The following is a 14,004-nucleotide window of genomic DNA, read 5'->3' on the forward strand; positions in this document are numbered from 1 at the left end:
CTCGTTACAGCAGGTAACTTTATTGATAAGTTTATTGAATTTCAAGTCATTTCCAGTCAGAAGTAAAGTAGTTCAATCTTTATTTTTTTTTATTTTTTAACAAAAATTAGGTCACATAGATGTAACAATATCCATGAGTGGAAAGTTCCCTTTTTAACTCATCATACATGTGTGCAGTTACACTAAATAAGAAGTTTCCCTTTTCAAAAGTGGTTCCCTTAGAAGGAATCTCCAACTTTCCATGTGTACTCAGTCCAAGTTTATGTTAGTGTTCAGCAACAGGGTAGGCATATTTCGCCTGCCTACAAATTTCAGAAACATGGATTGCTACACGGAAATATATCAAACGGAACATTAGTATCATCAACATTGCTATGAATATCATTGAATTGAAATGGCAAAATTCAACTTGCTGGAAAAATTGCCAGTATACCATACATTTGGAACTGCTCAAGTATTTCAAAAGCAGCATGAGCCTAGGTTGAATATATGAAATGTTATGAGTAAGTGTTTCAAAATGTTGTTTGTGCACGTAACATGGACATAATCTATGAAGCTGACTGGCAAATGTGATGAGTTTATAACAGAATCTCAAAGTATAAAATGATGACACAAAATCATAAAATATGTATATATAACCCATTTCCTGTGCAATTTATATAATTTCCTGTATAGCATCTAGGCTAGATGCTTTGCTAGCCTGCATCTCAGCTGATCGGGTTTAGTTCTCTGTTTTTATTCCTCCGATGCCTCTTACGAATCTTGATGATCCACTGGATACTGAGTTTTGCAAAGTTTGTTGCCTTAAACAGGGCCATGAACACTCCACACAGAATGGCAATGGTGTTCCAAGGGTTAGCCGTCACTATCTGCAGGACAGGACAGAGAGGGGGAGGGCATTTAGTGTCACACTTTCTGTCAGTGTGTACAAATTGTGAATTAAGCAAAATTCCTTTGAACACTTACATCTCGGACTTCCTGTATGAATGGATCCCGCCATTCAAACACAACAAAGAATAGCTGATTGGTTTTCTCTGACTCAGGTCTTTTGTCATTGAACTTCACCACACTGGACTGGTGAAACACAGAGGACACATTACTACTACATCGTAACACACTATTGTTACCCTAGGGTAACAATAGTGTTACACAACAATAGTAACAATAGTGCTATAACCATCCCATCAGTCAAAGCTATACATAGCTTTGACTGATGGGATGGTTATAGCTCAGTGGTACAACTCAGGGGTCACAGAACACAGAGGCTGTGACGTATCAGAGATCTCACCTCTTGGCGAAATTCCATCGATTCATTTCTTTTCCCAGAGGTTTTCACCAGAGACATCTTGACCCACGTCCTGAAGCCCCCAGAGAAGGTCCACATGGAGTAGGTCCGCTCACAGTCCTCCATGAACTCTGACTTATCTACACTAGAGGCCAGAGGAGTCTGGGGAACTGGGATAATCTGCAGTACTCATTTGAAACTATAAATATTCCATGTATCGTATGTTTGTAATACATGTGTGTGTGCGCGTGTATGTAGGTAATGTACTAATTATAAAACAACAAACTAAAACTATGATTATATTATTGCTTTACCTTCTGGACAGGTCACTATATGTAGCAAACAGCATGTAGCTGATGGCACTAAAATCCTCTTCGGTTTCATTCAGACTGAACTGCAGGAAGATCAGTTCTCTGTTGCGTACATCCGAGGGGCCGCGGACCACCAAAGCTTGCTTCAACAAACCAGGTCAGGAGGTCATCAGTGACCATGTCATGCATTTTTTTTATCATCACATGTATGTTGCTTTGCCGTAAAGCATCTGCTAAACTCACACACATCTGTTTATAAATGGAATGTGTTTGTGCATGCAGCGTGGTCTCACCTTGGTGTGGTTGGTGTAAGGGCCAGTGTATGTGACGTCCTGCAGGACACAGTCTCCTTCCTGGGGCTTCCCTGGTGCCACCAGAGGGGGGATGTGATCATGGTGGTGGTGTTTACAGCTCAGGAGCTGGGCTCTGCCTGGGTACAGAGCAATCCCTGCTCCAAACCACCAAGTAAACATTAACTTTTTTATTTATTCCGCTTTTATCCAGAGCAACATGCAAATAATGCACATAGAAAGTAGCCTACAGCAGAGAATCAAAGTCAATAGTGCATTTCAGTGGTTAGAGCCAATTAATGTCTGTATTGGTGGTATTAACCAGGCACAATTAAGAACCAGAAAGAAAATCATCCCTTTAGGCTGTACACAGTTTTCTTTTTGTTCTCACGGAACCTATACAAACCTGGAGGGGCAAACGAGTCGACCTCTTTGTAAGTGACAGACATGACAGGCTGGCTGAGCTTCTTCATGAAGTCAGTGATGGTTTGGTAGGCCAGGAACACGGCCACTGTGGTCAGCATCAGGTAGATGAGGATCAGAACGACCGAAAATACGTTTTTTAGGCACGCTTTACTGAACGCTATTGACGAGTTGCCATCTCTTGTGTCGTCCTCTGTGATCAAAATGAAAAATACGTTGACGTTAACGGGCAGAATACAGGTTAATGCACGTTAGTATTTCTGAGGAGTTTTGTAAACGCATATTAGGACCTGGCAGTGCGCTCCCGTTGGAGTCCTCCACCGTATCCTGATCCCCACCATCTTTCTGGTCATAGTCTGGGCTTGGAGAATCGTCCTCATCATCATTAAACTGTATTGAACAATTGTGAAATAATACTGTTAAAATTGTCCGTGGTCCAGTCCAGTCAGATACAATTATTGTTTGATGTTAGTGTAAAACTGATTTTCTTTTTAAGGAGATTCCAAACGTCTCAAGCATGGTCATTGCTATGCATTTATGGTTAGTAAAATATTTGTTAATTGCATGTGCACTATAACAATTGTTCTTTTTTATATTCTAATATAATAACGAGAATACTATCCTCGTCTGTTCCATTTCATACAAATAACTTTTCATGGTTCCATGTTCCTGTCAGCAGTAAGACAAGTCACATGATGACACGAGTGCTTGTCTTGAGAATGGGCGACCCTTGTCTGCGGAGCCCGATCTAAACCTCGATACATGAAATCGATCATCTGTGAAATCAATGCCCGACTGTGAAAGTTCAATTTGCAATAGCACTGAAAAGAACTAAAAGACAATCAGATCATTGTAGCCATTGTAGGTCCACACAAGCCTACCTCTTGATAAGACCGGGACGTCTCCTTTCTTAGCATTCCGATAAATTGAAAATATTATTTTAAACACCCTGGCCACTTTCCTTTACTAAGTTATTAGGCCACAGATTATCAATTTAATTCATTTTCAACTATAGGTTTCTGTCATTTCCCAGAGGTACCACCCTCGTCTCGCAGGTACTTGTTCGTTGGCACAGTAGGCTATGTACAGCAGCGCAACTAATCTAAAACTTGCTGTGCTTAAGGGAAACCCATTGAATATTGCGCACAGTTGCGCAGCATAGACCGGCTTTGGTGCACACTATATGATTCTTTGGAACACTCCTCCCACATGACCGTCAAAATGAAACAACTGAATGTTTCTCAAAATTGTCTTGGAACTTGAGAAAAGTATTAACCTCTATTTTGTGTAGTGATATGGGTGATTGGCACGCTAGTTTATAGGCTATAGGTCAAATAATTCTGCTCAATACAGACTTTTTGTTAGAACGCTAAACTCGGGCGCAAGACGGCGTTTCTTACTAGAAGGAACTGTTGAGGGAAGATTCCTTATCTCAGGTGTTGTGACTTCAGACAGGTTCACCATGGGAGCTGTGGAACTGTGCATGCTCTTATTAATCTCATCGAGTGTGGCGGAGGATATTAAATTTAAGTACAAGAAAGACTCTAAGCCAGTGCGATTGTTCACCGACGAAGATTTAAGAAGACACGATGGGAGTGAGGTATCCTCCAGATTATCACCCTGAAAGCAGCGGCTCGATCGATATGACGACTCATTTCCTTGTAACAAGTTATTCTTTACCTTTCTGTGAAATGTTCAGGATGGGCGACCTATTTACATGGCAATCAAAGGAGCGGTGTTTGATGTAACCAAGGGAAAAGGTAAACAAGAGAGTGACGAATTCTCCACCTCGAGAACAAAAGATAACTCAATGTACAGGTGGGACGGGCCCTGTGGGGGAAACACTTGCTATTTGTGCCATGATGCTTTCGATAAATGCAAATTGTTTATATTTTCCACGCAGACCCATGTGCATCATTGCTGTCTCCATGTTGATAAACAGTAAAAATGGTAAAATACTTCTGTTAAACTTTCAGAGTTCTACGGCAAAGGCACGCCATATAACGCTTTGGTTGGAAAAGACTCTACTAGAGCAGTGGCCAAAATGTCGCTGCAACCGGCCGACTTGACCTCTGACACTGTGAGTTGAGAGGTCACGACAAAGGGTAGCCGTCTGTGGATAGCTGGTAACGGGTCTTTCGGTTTTAAGTTTCAATTTTAACATTCTGAATTTGTATTTTTTTGTTTCCAACAGACTGGCCTCACCGCCGACGAGTTAAAGGGGCTGGACAGTATATTTGAGGGCACATACAAGACTAAGTATCCCATTGTAGGCTACACTGCCTCGCGCATTCTTAACGAGGACGGAAGTCCAAAGGAGGACTTCAGACCCGAGGACCAGCCACATTTTAAAATTAAAGATGAGTTTTAATCCAATGTTTTTTTTCCATGTTAAAGTAGCCAACCACAGGGAAGGTTTCAAAACAGGTGATAGTCAATGAAAACGGCAGTGGTGTTTGAATGTAGAAAAATGTATTGCACTCCAGTAGGTAGGCCTACGATTTTTTCTTTTCCATTGTATCATCACTTTGCTTAGGACCAGAGCGGTAGAGGCAGTGGCACCTTACAGACCTGTTTGTGGGTACTGTATTACATTAAAATAATACAATGAAACATTAAATGCAATATTCTCACATCAGTTGGTTGTCCAGGCCGTGTTATTAACTGCAGTACCACTGCACCTTCACTGCATTATTAGCATGCTACATATTTAAAAACAAACATGAATCAATAAACATGAATCAATCATAAACAAGTGAGTGAAGTTAATTATTCTTGTAGGCTAACTTTATACTATCTCAAAATATGTAATATGACATAACGTTATTACATATTTTCTGATTGTGTAAAAACAAAAATGACATTAATCAACTAAACTCTAACCGATCAAAGATTGTTAGGGTGGGGCCTTAAATATTTCTCATACAGATAGGAAGTCGTCATGATGGAGGTGAGGCAGTAGGAGTGCCCGAGAAGTGAGTCAGTAACGCACTACGTCAGTAAGAAAGTAAGTAATCTACAACGGAGTTCAAAGGACACGCGCCCTTCCCTGGAGTCCCTTGGCAGGACTCGCGTTCTTTATCAGGGAGCGGTTTCACAGGGTGAAGACCACTACGATCCCCGATCCCGAGGAGAACGCGCTATTCACCCGGAACCGCTGCAACACCAACAGTCAAGATGCCTAAAACGGTGAGGCTTTGCCCGACTATGTGTATGTAAATGTAAAAATATCACAAATCAGTCACCTGGCTTATGTTAAAGTTTAGTTTTGGCAATGCGCCAGTCAAGTGATTCATAAATCAAGGACTACGAATATGAAGTGATTAAATTAAGAAGTTAATATTTGGTGAATATGTTTAATACCTTTATTACATTTTCGATGCATAATCAACAACCAATTGTTCCCTTCATCATGATTAAGTATCATGTGTATCAATTATTGTTGGTCAAGTGTTAAACACAGAGAAATCTATAGTCTGTTGAGAATTTGAAACTCACGAGTCAATTTCATGTAGGATTCAGCCTTCTTGAAACTTATTAACTAAACAGAGTTTGACCCACACCCAATGCCGTTCTACTGGCTAACCAGAGCACAATCTGCCTCTTTTTTTCCAGCACAGCAGTTACTCAGTCACAATTTGTGACACAAGTATTGCTAATGCTTAATTCAAGTGATATGAGATTCACCACTGTACATCAAGGATGTATGTTCTTTTACAACAAGCAGTATTTACAATGTCTAGTGTTCAACGTGATTTATTACACAGTGACTCGAGCAAAGGACTAGGTATTGTGTAGTCAACAATTTCAAAATGACAAGCTGGGTATAAATGAGTCTCTGGTTGAGAAAGCACCCAGCAATAGCCCCTGGTTGGCCAAGCCTATCATATCTGTGTCTCTGATACAGTTCTCCAGGATAATTACAGGAATGTCAGTTGGAACACTTGTGCACCTTAAACACACTGCCCAAGGAGAATGTCTGACCACAGGGGTCAAATTGACGGATGACATGGTTTCTACTGTACATATAGCCACTACAGGATAAGCCATGCCCTGCCAGAAGGTTATGAAGTGGGGCAGGATATTTACATTAGTATAGGACGTTCTCCTACATATGACCTCATAGTGCTAACGTTTTCTTGATTGTGATATGTTTAATGGAAACATGTATCTTTCTTTTTGAATAATTTGTGAATAATTTTAAAGCAACTGATTAATGTGAAAGTAGAAGAATTTATCTCTCAAGTGTGTGGAATGTGATGGGTGGAATTAGTTAGGAAACATGGCGATCGTAAAGATGGATGTTCCCGAGTGTTGGCTAAGTTCAGGAGGGCTATCTTTATAACAGGTAAAAGGGTTGTGCAATGCTTCCACCCTGTCAAGGTTAATGGATTAGTTATGAAATTGCTCTGCAAAGGAAAGCAGATTCATTTCAGTCAAGTTTCCCCACTATTCCGAAACCCCTGGTAGCTTTCTATAGAGTCTATTGATTGTACAGGAGACCACACAATGATATCTACAGGAAGAGATTGCGATGTATCCTCGAGTCCTGTTGCCTTGGTTTTTACATGTGTAACAGCAGTTGAACAACAGCGTCATGAGAGACAAGAGATGTTGTCATATGAAACCTTAGGAGCCTGCTTGGCTGGTGAGCACTGACTGCTTTTTATCTACCTTTAAGTTACCTGTTGGCACCTTGCAAAGGTAGTCCAAAGTCTAATGAGATAGTGTGCAATTAGAAATGATTTATGAGCAAAGCATTTTAGTGCCACACATTAAAGGGCCAGTACACCTAAGTAACAGTTGGCCAATTATTCATGTGTCTCACATGTTATGAAGGTGGCAGGTCAGGTGAGAGAGAGGTTCAGGGATAGAGGCTTTCGGTCTACATTCATGAATAACTCTCCCATCTGTAGGCAACTCTCAATCATTTCAAATCAAGTCACGAGTCCATACAATCCCTTCAAAGTTCACGTGTCTTGTGTTCGGTGTTACAAAACATGGACATTTGACACTTCATGTTAGCATGACCTAAAACCGTGATGGAAACTGTGGGAGGGATCGTAAAAAGGAGCAATCACAGCCGTCCGTGTTCATCCTGCACTGCATTATCGCTCGAGTCCTGTGGACCGTCGAGTTTGGCAGCAGACGTGTGACTGATACGTGGAATTGAAGCGCCTCCCTCTGTCTACCATGTTGTTTCTGCAGGTGAACGTTCGAGTGACCACCATGGACGCGGAGCTGGAGTTCTCCTTCCATCCCAACACTACAGGAAAACAGCTCTTCGAACAAGTCCGTCACGACACAGACTCTCAAAAACCAGCATCACAATCACAACAATACAGTCCTAGTCCTAATCCTGACGTTGTTAGTGTGCTTGTCAAGGTGATTTCTGCTGTGACTCATGTCTTGTGTGTTTCAGGTGGTCAGGACTGTGGGGTTAAGGGAAGTCTGGTACTTTGGGCTGCAGTTTGTGGACAATAAAGGATTTCCCACATGGCTGAAATTTGAGAAAAAGGTTAATAAACATGTTCTTTGCATTATATTTGAAATGTATGTACAGTATGTAAGTATATGTTTGTTAAAGTCACTCATGTTCAAGTTCCACAACACAACCTCCCCCAGCCACACACACACACACACACATGCACACACTACACAACAGGCCTACACACACACCATCCACCCACACAGACCACACCTATACATAAACCACACGACACACAGTCACCCACAATAATTTACATTTAGTAATTTAGCAGACGCTCTTATCCAGAGCGACTTACAGTAAGTACAGGGACATTCCGAGGCAAGTAGGGTGAAGTGCCTTGCCCAAGGACACAACGTCATTTGGCAAGGCTGGGAATCGAACTGGCAACCTTCAGATTACTAGCCCGACTCCCTAACCGCTCAGCTATCTGACTCCCATAATAAACCCACCATCTCCCCCTAACCCCCGTCAGGTCACAGCCCAGGACGTGAAGAAGGAGAACACCCTCCAGTTCAAGTTCCGGGCCAAGTTCTACCCCGAGGACGTGTCTGAGGAGCTAATCCAGGAGATCACCCAGAAGATGTTCTTCCTGCAGGTGAAGGAGGCCATCCTGAGTGACGAGGCGTACTGCCCCCCGGAGTCCGCCGTGCTGCTGGCCTCCTACTCCGTCCAGGCCAAGTTCGGAGACTACAACAAAGACGTGCACCTGAGCGGTTACCTCAGCAACGAGCGCCTGCTGCCCAGGAGGTGAGGGGAGGGTCAGAGGTCGAGCAGGGCAGAGCAACATTGTTCTCTGAGGGGAAGTTACTACAGTAGGGGAAATACAATATACTACAGTAAACGTGTATATATAAGGCAACACAATATACAAAATGTACAGGACACCGAGTTACATTACATTAACATTTATTCTTTTAGCAGATGCTTTTATCCAAAGCGACTTCCAAGAGAGAGCTTTACAAAAAGTGCTTAGGTCAATGATCATAAACAGCAAGATTTACATTGCGGGTAGCCGAAACATGAAGCATACATTGTGAAAAAGCAAATAAGTGCCACTGGGTAGTGCCAGAAGAGCATGTAGTGTTATGTAACAACATGATCCTAGAGAGTGTTAAATCTACAACGTACAGTACTGCAAAATACAGTTGGTCTTCAGCATTATGATGCATAGTAAGTGTACTGTAAACATGGTTAGGGAGTGTAAAACACTGGTGTGATATCCAGTATTTACATCAGACATGTTAATGACCATGAGACACCTGGACAATGAAGGAGCAGGTTCCAGCACTCCTGATGTTCTTCTGTTCCTATACACTCACACGGGATCGTGTTCCTCCCTCGTCAGAGTGCTGGACCAACACAAGCTGTCGAAGGAGGAGTGGGAGAAACGCATCCAGACCTGGCACGAGGAGCACAGGAACATGCTGAAGTAAGCGCTCGCTAACGTCAACATTATATTACATCTCATCAGAAGGATGAAGCCTTTCACCATTTCGTTGATCAAATCATGACTCTCACAAGTGTTCTCCATTGATCCATGCTGAGCAGGGAGGATTCCATGGTGGAGTATCTGAAGATCGCCCAGGACCTGGAGATGTATGGCGTGAACTATTTTGACATCAAGAACCGCAAAGGGACTGACCTGTGGCTGGGCGTGGATGCTCTCGGGCTCAACATCTATGAGAAGGATGATAAGTAAATATCCCAACACATAAAACATTTAATATAATAATATATATAATATAGAAAACATAAAAAATACTCAAGTTTAAGTTAATTGTTAATAACATATTAAGTTATTGGCAAAGAACAGTGAGTTATTGGCAAAGAAATGCTCGATTTTTAGACTTCCTCAACTATCCAGTATTATGAGACTGAAATAATAAAAAATATTATCTCTCTCTAGTGCAAACTAAACAAATGACATGGGTCAAACCACGGTTAGCCTCCCAAATGGCTCAGAAGCAAATGTACAAACATTCTATTGTAATATCTCTAAACTAAACTAAGGCCATGTGACAGACTAATGACATCACATTTGGCCTCCCGTCCTGCTTGGTTGTTGAGTGACCCCTCGCGTGTACCTGGGCAGCGCCCCGGGGTTCAATCCCCCCAGTCACCGACCTCCACCAGTTTGCCGCCACAGCCGTGCTAGCGTGTGACCAGCTGGTTGTTGTGATGACGAGGTCATTCCCCTAGTTGTGTAGAGTCAAACACAGTACACAGCTGACTCTTGAAATGGGCGGAAATAGCTTTTTAAAGCTGTGTTTTCCCCTTTCATATTAACACCTTCATTACTTCTTGAACACCTTCTTTTCTTTCAGATTAACTCCAAAGATTGGATTCCCCTGGAGTGAAATCAGGAACATTTCGTTCAATGATAAGAAATTCATCATCAAGCCCATAGATAAGAAAGCTCCAGTGAGTAAAGGAGTCTTGTGTTCCTCTGACTTGCCCAACACCTCACCGGTGCGGATGATATCGTCACAGAGAGGGTTGCAATCATAACCACAACCAGCCTGAATTCTTCCTGGCGTCTCTCCCTCCAGGACTTCCTGTTCTACGCGGCCCGCCTGCGCGTCAACAAGAACATCCTGCAGCTCTGCATGGGGAACCACGAACTGTACATGCAGCGGCGCAAGGCCGATACCATCGAGGTGCAGCAGATGAAGGCCCAGGCTCGCGAGGGGAAGAACCAGAAACAGATGGAGAGGTGTGGGGGTGGGGGGGTGGGGGGGTAGGGTTAGGATTGAGGTTGGAGGACGTGGGAGCGCGGGGTCTGGAGACGTGGGGGAGGGTTGAAGATGTGTGGGGGGGGGGGGGTTGAGGAGGTGGAGGGGGGAAAAGTGGGGGGGAGGAGATAGAGAGTTCAAGAGGTAAGGGGGAGGAGATGGAGAGTTCAGGAGGTAAGGGGGAGGAGATAGAGAGTTCAAGAGGTAAGGGGGAGGAGATGGAGAGTTCAGGAGGTAAGGGGGAGGAGATGGAGAGTTCGGGAGGTAAGGGGGAGGAGATGGAGAGTTCAGGAGGTAAGGGGGAGGAGATGGAGAGTTCGGGAGGTAAGGGGGAGGAGATGGAGAGTTCAGGAGGTAAGGGGGAGGAGATGGAGAGTTCAGGAGGTAAGGGGGAGGAGATAGAGAGTTCAGGAGGTAAGGCGGAGGAGATTGAGAGTTCGGGAGGTAAGGGGGAGGAGATTGAGAGTTCGGGAGGTAAGGGGGAGGAGATGGAGAGGTCGGTTGCGAGGGAGGTGAGGGGATAGGGTGGGGAGGTGTAGACTGTTCCTGTGGACCGCCTTCTCTGTGCACAAGTCAGTCTGACCTCAACACCTCGGCAGGGCTCAACTGGAGAGTGAGAAAAAGAAGAGGGAGGCCATGGAGAAGGAGAAGGAGAACATGGAGAAGGAGAAGCAGGACCTGATGTTGAGGCTCTACCAGTTTGAAGAGACCACGAAGAAAGCACAGAGAGGTGAGCCCAGGGGCTGCAGAGGTGCTGACCCCTGCTGGTCACTCACTGCCCCACATCTGCAAGGATGGCAGGTTTATACCGTCTCTCGGAGACTGCGTGGGAGACCATCCAGACAAAACATTTACATAATCCTGTCAATCCATGAGGAATTATGTAAAGAAAAGTGATGGTTGGAGTTCAACACTTAGGTAGTGTTAAGGGGTTGGTATAGCTAGATGGTAGAGCTTTTGACTGCAGACCACCTCCCCTGTATTTAACTTTAGAAAAAAGCATCTGCTAAATACACACATTGTTAGTAGTAGTTTAAACACTAGTCTTCTCAAACACAAAGTGTTCTTTAGTTGAACATTAGTCAAACACAAAGTCTTCTCTTCTACCAAACATTGACCACACCGTTTCTACCAAACATTGACCTCACAGTTTCTACCAAACCCTGACCAAACAGGCCTCTAGTGCTGACATGGCGCTCCTGTGTCCCTCAGAAATGGAGGAGCAGCTGGAGAGAGCCGCCCGGCTGGAGGAGGAGCGGAGGAGGGTGGAGCAGGAGGCCGCGCGGCTGGAGGCTGAGAGGCAGGAGGCCGTCCTGGCCAAGGAGGCTCTGGCCCGGCAGGCGGAGGACCAGCTGAAGAGCCAGGAGCAGCTGGTGGGTTCAGGGAGAGGCAGAGCTTCCTGTCAGGCTGCAGTCGCAAGGCTTTGTACCATTTGTGGGATATGTAGTCTTCTTCACACCAAATCATGCACATTTGTAGTCTTCTTGAAATAAAACCACACCTATTATGTACCGTATTTTACGGAAAATAAGACGCATCGTGTATAAGCCGCACCCCCCCAGAATGAGGACTTTGAGTTTGTAAATCGGAGTACAAGCCGCACTGGAATATAAGCTGCACTTTCACTTTCATTACGAATCATTCCTCTTTCAAGTAATAAGCCCCCGTTCAAGTGTTGAGCATTAAATTAGCTGCACGGTCTGTAGAGATCTTGAGATGAAGCCACTTTTTTGTTCTAAAACCGGACTATAAGCCGCTTCGAAATATAAGCCGCACAAGCACAAGAAAACTGTAAAATCGTACAAGTACAAGCCGCGGCTTATTTTCCGTAAAATACGGTAACCGTCTTTAAAGACAAAAAACAGCAGGTGCTTTAGTTTGAAAGAAACTTAGAAAGACAATAAAATGTAAGTTGTCATTGTTGCGCTGTGTTCCTATCCTGTGTGTGCAGACAGCAGAGCTGGCAGAGTACACCACTAAGATACTCATCCTGGAGGAGGCTAAGAGGGCGAAGGAGGAGGAGGCTGACTCCTGGGAGCACAGGGTGAGTGTGGGCAGGTCAAACCCTGGGGCGGGTGAGTCTGGGCTGGTATATATAAATATGTGCTTTTTGACGCTAAGAGCGAGTGAGCATGGTTCAGTACCCATGCAGAGGCAGGGCATGGGCTTACCGCAGGGGCCCGGGTTCAATTCCAACCTTGGCCAATTATCTCACTGACGTTTCCTGTCATTCTACACTTAATCTATTACAAAGCAAAAATACCCCCAAAAAATATAAGTGAGGGGTTGTTTCCACAGACGACCAGAGTGATCCTAAACTAGTCTCTGCCCCCCCCCCCCCCCCCTCTGTCCCCCCAGGCTAAGGAGGTGCAGGAGGATCTCCTGAAGACGAGAGAAGAGCTGCACCTGGTGATGGCCGCTCCTCCTCCTCCTCCCGCGGCGGCGCCTCCCGCCCCCGCCTCCTCCTCCTCAGACAGCGAGAGCGACCACGAGGAGCAGAACGGCGAGCACAGCGAGGAGCACAGCACCTACAGCGCTGAGCTGCAGACGCAGGACATCAACGACCACCGCCAGGAGGAGGAGCGCGTCACAGAGGCGGAGAAGAACGAGCGCGTGCAGAAGCAGCTGCTGGTGAGAGGGAGAGGGCTGAGTGTGTGTGTGTGTGTGTGTGTGTGTGTGTCTGGCTGTCTGTTGTATGAGAGGAAGAAGAGTTCTTTAAAAACCAACCCCAACTCCAATAAATACATGACTTCTCTACTTTACTCTATATTGTATTCTACTCTACTATCTATTTTACTCTACACTCCTCTAACTCTCTACTCAAAACCTTGGTGGTGTAAAATCCAGAATAAGGACTAAGACTTCATGCTAGTTGTTTACAGTGTGTCTCTGTGCTCCCAGGCCCTGAGCTCAGAGCTGGCCGGCGCCCGGGACGACACCAGGAAGACCCAGAATGACCTGCTGCACAGCGAGAACGTGCGTGTGGGCCGCGACAAGTACAAGACCCTGCGGCAGATACGCATGGGGAACACCAAGCAGAGGGTGGATGAGTTTGAGGCCTTGTAAAGACTACAGCAGACAACACCTCTAACTGTAGTCTCGTTGAGTAAAGTGTTTTACTTTTGACAGTGATTTGACTTGTAATATTTTGGAAAGTAACCGTTTTTTAGATCAATGTTTTTATTTTATTTTTCTGGATAATGTTTTAATTTGTAATAAGAATTAACATATTGTTATAATTCTTAGAGGTGACTGGGGGAGAAACGTCTGTATTTAGTTTCTAGGGGCCTGAGATGACTAATTTGATCAGCATGTTTTCTTTGTAATTGATTGAAAAAACTAACTGAGCAAACTATTACAACCGTCATGCAGTTTTTGTGTGGCCAAATTAGAATGACTTTGTCTCGTATTTTGACTATTTTGACACAACTTAGTGCACATATCTTTATACATATACATTTTGAAACCATAA

General features: G+C 44.3%; 3 protein-coding genes across 3 annotated transcripts; 2 read left to right on the forward strand and 1 right to left on the reverse strand.

The window, feature by feature from the left end:
* Positions 1 to 19: 19 nt before the first annotated feature.
* pacc1 (proton activated chloride channel 1) lies at positions 20 to 3,414 on the reverse strand. Its single transcript, XM_062468847.1, has 8 exons — positions 3,191 to 3,414; positions 2,600 to 2,699; positions 2,293 to 2,502; positions 1,890 to 2,044; positions 1,600 to 1,739; positions 1,289 to 1,430; positions 967 to 1,074; positions 20 to 869 (listed from the first exon to the last, which is right to left on the reverse strand). Exons 1-8 carry the CDS (start codon positions 3,224 to 3,226, stop codon positions 708 to 710), a joined length of 1,053 nt encoding a protein of 350 aa, XP_062324831.1. The 5' UTR covers positions 3,227 to 3,414; the 3' UTR covers positions 20 to 707.
* Positions 3,415 to 3,504: 90 nt separating this feature from the next.
* Positions 3,505 to 4,947, forward strand: nenf (neudesin neurotrophic factor). Its single transcript, XM_062468848.1, has 4 exons — positions 3,505 to 3,909; positions 4,009 to 4,069; positions 4,286 to 4,389; positions 4,504 to 4,947. Exons 1-4 carry the CDS (start codon positions 3,772 to 3,774, stop codon positions 4,678 to 4,680), a joined length of 480 nt encoding a protein of 159 aa, XP_062324832.1. The 5' UTR covers positions 3,505 to 3,771; the 3' UTR covers positions 4,681 to 4,947.
* A 368-nt stretch (positions 4,948 to 5,315) lies between these two features.
* ezra (ezrin a) lies at positions 5,316 to 13,907 on the forward strand. The gene is made up of 13 exons (XM_062468844.1): positions 5,316 to 5,498; positions 7,518 to 7,601; positions 7,732 to 7,827; positions 8,273 to 8,547; positions 9,146 to 9,229; positions 9,349 to 9,495; positions 10,125 to 10,221; positions 10,350 to 10,513; positions 11,132 to 11,262; positions 11,745 to 11,905; positions 12,484 to 12,576; positions 12,891 to 13,163; positions 13,434 to 13,907. Exons 1-13 carry the CDS (start codon positions 5,487 to 5,489, stop codon positions 13,596 to 13,598), a joined length of 1,782 nt encoding a protein of 593 aa, XP_062324828.1. The 5' UTR covers positions 5,316 to 5,486; the 3' UTR covers positions 13,599 to 13,907.
* Positions 13,908 to 14,004: the final 97 nt, after the last annotated feature.

Source organism: Osmerus eperlanus, chromosome 9 (genome assembly GCF_963692335.1).
Source record: "Osmerus eperlanus chromosome 9, fOsmEpe2.1, whole genome shotgun sequence".
Classification (NCBI taxonomy): domain Eukaryota; kingdom Metazoa; phylum Chordata; class Actinopteri; order Osmeriformes; family Osmeridae; genus Osmerus; species Osmerus eperlanus.

Excerpts from the sequence above, each read along its gene's own strand:
- pacc1 (XM_062468847.1), bottom strand. The coding sequence starts at position 3,226 with ATGCTAAGAAAGGAGACGTCCCGGTCTTATCAAGAG. Across the intron at positions 2,503-2,599 it reads CAACGGGAGCGCACTGCCAG|AGGACGACACAAGAGATGGC; the intron begins GTCCTAATATGC and ends TTTTGATCACAG. Across the intron at positions 2,045-2,292 it reads CGACTCGTTTGCCCCTCCAG|GGATTGCTCTGTACCCAGGC; the intron begins GTTTGTATAGGT and ends GGTTTGGAGCAG.
- nenf (XM_062468848.1), top strand. The coding sequence starts at position 3,772 with ATGGGAGCTGTGGAACTGTGCATGCTCTTATTAATCTCATCGAGTGTG. Across the intron at positions 3,910-4,008 it reads GAAGACACGATGGGAGTGAG|GATGGGCGACCTATTTACAT; the intron begins GTATCCTCCAGA and ends TGAAATGTTCAG. Across the intron at positions 4,070-4,285 it reads TGATGTAACCAAGGGAAAAG|AGTTCTACGGCAAAGGCACG; the intron begins GTAAACAAGAGA and ends TTAAACTTTCAG.
- ezra (XM_062468844.1), top strand. Across the intron at positions 7,602-7,731 it reads GAAAACAGCTCTTCGAACAA|GTGGTCAGGACTGTGGGGTT; the intron begins GTCCGTCACGAC and ends TGTGTGTTTCAG. Across the intron at positions 11,263-11,744 it reads CACGAAGAAAGCACAGAGAG|AAATGGAGGAGCAGCTGGAG; the intron begins GTGAGCCCAGGG and ends TGTGTCCCTCAG.